Source organism: Lupinus angustifolius, unplaced genomic scaffold, assembly GCF_001865875.1.
Source record: "Lupinus angustifolius cultivar Tanjil unplaced genomic scaffold, LupAngTanjil_v1.0 Scaffold_289, whole genome shotgun sequence".
Taxonomy (NCBI): domain Eukaryota; kingdom Viridiplantae; phylum Streptophyta; class Magnoliopsida; order Fabales; family Fabaceae; genus Lupinus; species Lupinus angustifolius.
Genome location: NW_017727607.1, coordinates 398,152 through 402,905, shown reverse-complemented (window position 1 = coordinate 402,905; position 4,754 = coordinate 398,152). Strand labels below are relative to the sequence as shown.

The 4,754-nt window shown below is 33.8% G+C and overlaps 1 protein-coding gene across 1 annotated transcript; it reads left to right on the top strand.

The window, feature by feature from the left end:
* Nucleotides 1-231: 231 nt before the first annotated feature.
* Nucleotides 232-3,670, top strand: LOC109340941. Its single transcript, XM_019578711.1, has 3 exons — nt 232-844; nt 2,072-2,200; nt 3,332-3,670. Exons 1-3 carry the CDS (start codon nt 260-262, stop codon nt 3,470-3,472), a joined length of 855 nt encoding a protein of 284 aa, XP_019434256.1. The 5' UTR covers nt 232-259; the 3' UTR covers nt 3,473-3,670.
* The last annotated feature ends 1,084 nt before the right edge of the window (nt 3,671-4,754 follow it).

The window sequence follows — 4,754 nt, the reverse complement described above, 5'->3', positions numbered from 1 at the left end:
AATGGAAAATTAAAGTCCAATATTTAATAATTAAATCATAGTAATTAAATGTATATGTCTTGCACATTAAAAAAGTCCACAAGCTAAACATGCATTTTGAGTGAGAAAAGGGATCATAACAAACAAACTTGTTCAAAACCCGCCAAAGCCAATAATAGCCGTTAAGTTCCTCTTTTCCCTCTCTCACTTATTTATATATAAGAATCAAATATTCTAAATACAAAGCCATAACACACTTCAGTGATAGAAGAAAACAAAAATGAAAGAAACAGAAAGAGAAAATCAAGAAGAAATTGAAAACAACGAGAAGAATCTTTCTCACATTCTCACCAAAGAAGAAGAAGAAGAACAACTTCAACTTAACTCAGTTGTGGACCCCACTCATCAATTCTCAATGTTACACCTCCACTGCCCCGCCGCATGCCACTTCCACCACCACCCTTCTTGCTGCGCCACCGCCATTCCCTCCACCTCCCTCAAACGCCGCTCCCCTTTTCCTTCCTCCGGCGAACCATCTCCCAAGAAGCCCTCCTCCTCCTCCGATCAAGAAGACGATATCGACCTTCGTGGATACACCATCGTTGCCCTCCCTGACAACGGCGGCTGCGGCGGCGCCACCCATCCGCGTGTTCTACGCCGATGCGTTTCTGACCCATGCAAGTCCCCGGCGGCGAGTTTTCCTGTGAACTCGCCTGAATGTGGGAATCCGGTAAACTCTCCGGTGAGAGGGTGTGGGTTACCACCTTTGCATCCGTTATTGAAAAGATGCACCTCCGAGCTCACCCCTTCACCGGCTAGGGTTGTATCCAATTCTTTCAGCTCTGATGAATCTCCTGATTCAAAGGTATGTTATTGGAAATTTTGAATTACTTTAGTTCTATGTTGAATTTGGAATCATGGGTTTTCCTTGTGTTGTAACACAATTATTTCAGTTTGGTAGAGAAGCAACAAACTAGATTTTCATCCAAAATTGAAGTTAAAGAAAGAATAAAGAGAAAAAAAAGTAATTTTTGATGTTCACTCACCTACATTAATAAGAATGAGTTACAACCAAAAAAATTAATTTTATCCTAAAGTATTTCTCCTAAACCTAAAATTGATTCAAATTCTTGTACTAGAAACGGCTGTCTAGGTAGCCATCAAAACTTACTAAGTATGCCCTTAATATATCTGTTATTTGACAGGGTATTGTACCACATACCTATATCAAAGAGAACCACATGTTCGGTGACTATGCTTCACTTGTTTGTTTTTCATTTTTTCCTTTTTGAGTAAATGATATTTTTTTCTTTTGATTTAGTAAAATATATTTTTCTGTGTTGATTTTTGTTTTAGATTTTGTATTGGGTTTGGACTTTGGAATCATGGGGTTCCCTTGTTTTGTTTCTTTGGTAATTCATTTGAGTTGAATAATTCTTATTTTGGATTTGGTAAATGATACTTTTCTGTGTTAATTTTCTTGGAAATTTTTGTTTTAGATTCTGTATTAGGTTTGGAATCGTGGGGTTCCCTTGTTTTGTTTCTTTGCCATTTCATTTGAGTGAATAATTCTTATTTTGGATTCAGTAAATGATAGTTTCTGTGTTCATGTTCTTGTAAATTTTCCTTTAGATTCGATCTTGGTTTTGGAATAATGGGGTTCCCTTGTTTTGTTTCTTTGTTTTTTTATTTTGATTAAATAATTTATTTTGGATTTAGTAAATTATATTTTCTGTGTCCATTTTCCTGTAAAATTTTGTTTTAGATTCTCTCTTTTATTGGGAATCATGGGGTTTCCCTTGTATTGTTTCTTTTGCATAAATGATATCCTTTGGGTTTAGTAGAATGATATTTTCTGTGCTCATTTTCTTGGAAACTTCACTTTAGGTTGTCTTGGATTTGGAATCATGGGTTTTCCTTATTTTTTCTTTAGCAAATGCTTTGCTTTTGGATATTACTAAATGACACTTTGTGTTCATTTTCTGAGGAAAAAATTCGTTTTAGGTTCTGTCTTATTGGCTTTTTTTCCATGTAAATGATTTTTCTGTGTTGTTCTAACCCAAATTTTGACGTTCTTTTGAATTAATTGCAGAGGTTGAGAAGAATGAAGGGTAATTTGAGAGTGATGAGGCAATTGTGGGATGAAGTGGTAAAAGATGAGGAAGAAGAACAAGATAATGAGTGTGCCGATGCTGATGATAAAGTCTTCATCTCACCTCAGGTATATATAATTTGATTAATTAAGCTTTTAAATATTTGCCTTGTGATTTAATCTTTTAGATTTTGTTACTTTACGTAGTTTTAAATCAATGATTGTTAAGAAGCTTATATAGATTGAGTAAGGTTCTACCATTCTCAGTTATATTCCTAGCAATTTATTAACGTGTTGCAGTTTCACTTACTCTCTCTGGAGCACATTCTTTATGTGGGAATGGGATCCTCCGTCCGTTAGAATTCCTGTCACTTTTTGCCAACAAATAAAAATAACACTTTATTTAAATTTTATTTTACAAAATTAATATATTACATCTACGTGTCTAAATATAATTGGTGCGGGACAGGATTGAGGACACCAAGTTGGGACAGGTGATCCCCATCCGAAAAGGATATATGTAGTAACTTTATGCTATTCTTTGTAGCCAAAAGAATAGGGACATAAAAAAATAAGGGATGCATCATGCATTGTCTAATGTATATTTCTCACAGTAGATTATTTTTATGGTCAATGCTGCTTATAATAAGTAGTATCCATCTATTTAAACAGATTTACAAATGGAAACTCGAAATTGTACTGCTATTTTGGCTCTTGGATGAAATGAATGCAAGGTTAAAGGATTTAAGAAATAAAATCTAATCACCTAACAACTTCAGTTTTTGACTTGGTTGGTAACTTGACACCAGTCCTGTTGTAAAAGAGAGATGAGGCAAAGAGAATTAGAGAAGAAAAAATTTGTATGAGAATGAACTAGCTTGATATTATTTAGGCTCCTTTTGTGGACACTTTTGCAGATAATGAGGACAAACTAAGATATTCAGTGGACTACAGACAAAAATAGTCCACTATGGTCTGGTTGACAGCCTATGTAACAATGAGTCCTATAAACAGTCTCTCTGCTTATGAGATAAAGTAGCGTACATTTATCATTCCCGAACCTCATTAGGTAGGAGTTGCGTATATTGGGCCGCCCTTTTAAAATGATAGTTGGCTTCAACGTGCAGTGTCCTTTTGATAAACAATGGATTAACAGCAAAGTGAGTTATTGCCCATATCCCTGTGTCATGGTGACATCTTTCTGAATCCAATCTCGACATGCATATCGCTGTCTAACATTCAATCCCTACGTTATTTCAGGATGAAATCAAAGGACATTCAGAAGAAGCTGTTAGGGTAGAGTGGGCCAAGAAGTGCTTGAGGATTATTTTTGGGTGTGCATGTGGAAAAAGCTATGAGGTTCTTATCAGTGGAAACAAAATTTACTACAAGTTAGTATAAATGAATTAGTATGTTAGTATGTTCCTTTGACTTAGGATCACTATTGTGTTTTTAGTTTTGGAAGGGTCTTTTATTTTCTCACATGTAGAATTTGGTTGTAAATAACAGCAATGTATACTTACATTGAATAGTGTCAACAAATGTTGTGTACTATCTCAGGATTCTTTCAAGGAAATCAATATAAATGTTGTGAAATATACACTGTAATTTGCAGTGTCCCTTGTGTACTTGAATTTCACAACTATATGAGGTTGTAGTAGCTTCTGAATGTTATATTCTTGTGCAACTTGAAATGATGTTACTGAATTTACACTTGCCAAGTTCAGCATTGAGGACTAATTTGTGTTTGTAACTGTTATATTGTTTGAAGTAAGCAAAATAATTTCTACATAGTGATCTAATTTCAGCAGCATACTTACACGTGCTGTAGTGAATGGCGGCCATAGCTATAACGGTCCCGGGTAGCGAAATTCCTTGTTTTTGTTGCCCACTTTCATGTGATTAACTCAAGATAACTTCTCACTGTTTTGAGATTAAATCTCATTCGTTAAATTTCATATTTATGAACTTACTTAAAGATATAACATATAGTTTGTCATCTCTCCGCCCAAAACACACATATAATTTTCAATTTCATTGATTCTTTTCAAAAATTCGGAATTAGTTTTTAGACATTGATGGTTGAGAGTAAACTTCAAGAGAGTCGGTTGTTTCTCTTTTTATGAGTGTTATGAGAACCGGACTGGACTTGACTGTTCGACCGGTCAAACCGCTGACTGAACTTAAAAACGACATTGATTTGCAATCTTAACCAAATGAAGTTCAACTGCTTTAAACCAGAGAAATTCTGGTCAGATTGTGTTGAACCTGGTCCAGCCGCATTAACTTGGAAAGTAAACCGGAAGGTTCAATTAAAAAATATGAAGATATGTTAATTCAATATAATTATACATAATTATTAATTAAATAAGACTATATATTTACACATAATTATATTTTTCTAGATAAAAATTATTAATTATGTATAAAATCATCCGGTCAGACCATATAGTTTAACTGTTTAAACTGTTTAAACTTAATACGGGATATCTTTCGGTTTAACATCTCGCGCAACTTTCCCAACATTGTTTTTACGCATACATAACATGATATAGTTAGTAGTATCCTATTAATTAAAAATATCATCAATAAATTTATAATTTTATTATTATTTGATTCTAAAATAAAATTAGTATAAAAATACATATTATTATTATTTGACTCTAAAATAATTACAAACAAT

Coding starts and splice junctions, on each gene's coding strand:
- LOC109340941 (XM_019578711.1), top strand. CDS start 260: ATGAAAGAAACAGAAAGAGAAAATCAAGAAGAAATTGAAAACAACGAG. Junction 845..2,071: donor ATGAATCTCCTGATTCAAAG/GTATGTTATTGG, acceptor AATTAATTGCAG/AGGTTGAGAAGAATGAAGGG. Junction 2,201..3,331: donor AAGTCTTCATCTCACCTCAG/GTATATATAATT, acceptor ACGTTATTTCAG/GATGAAATCAAAGGACATTC.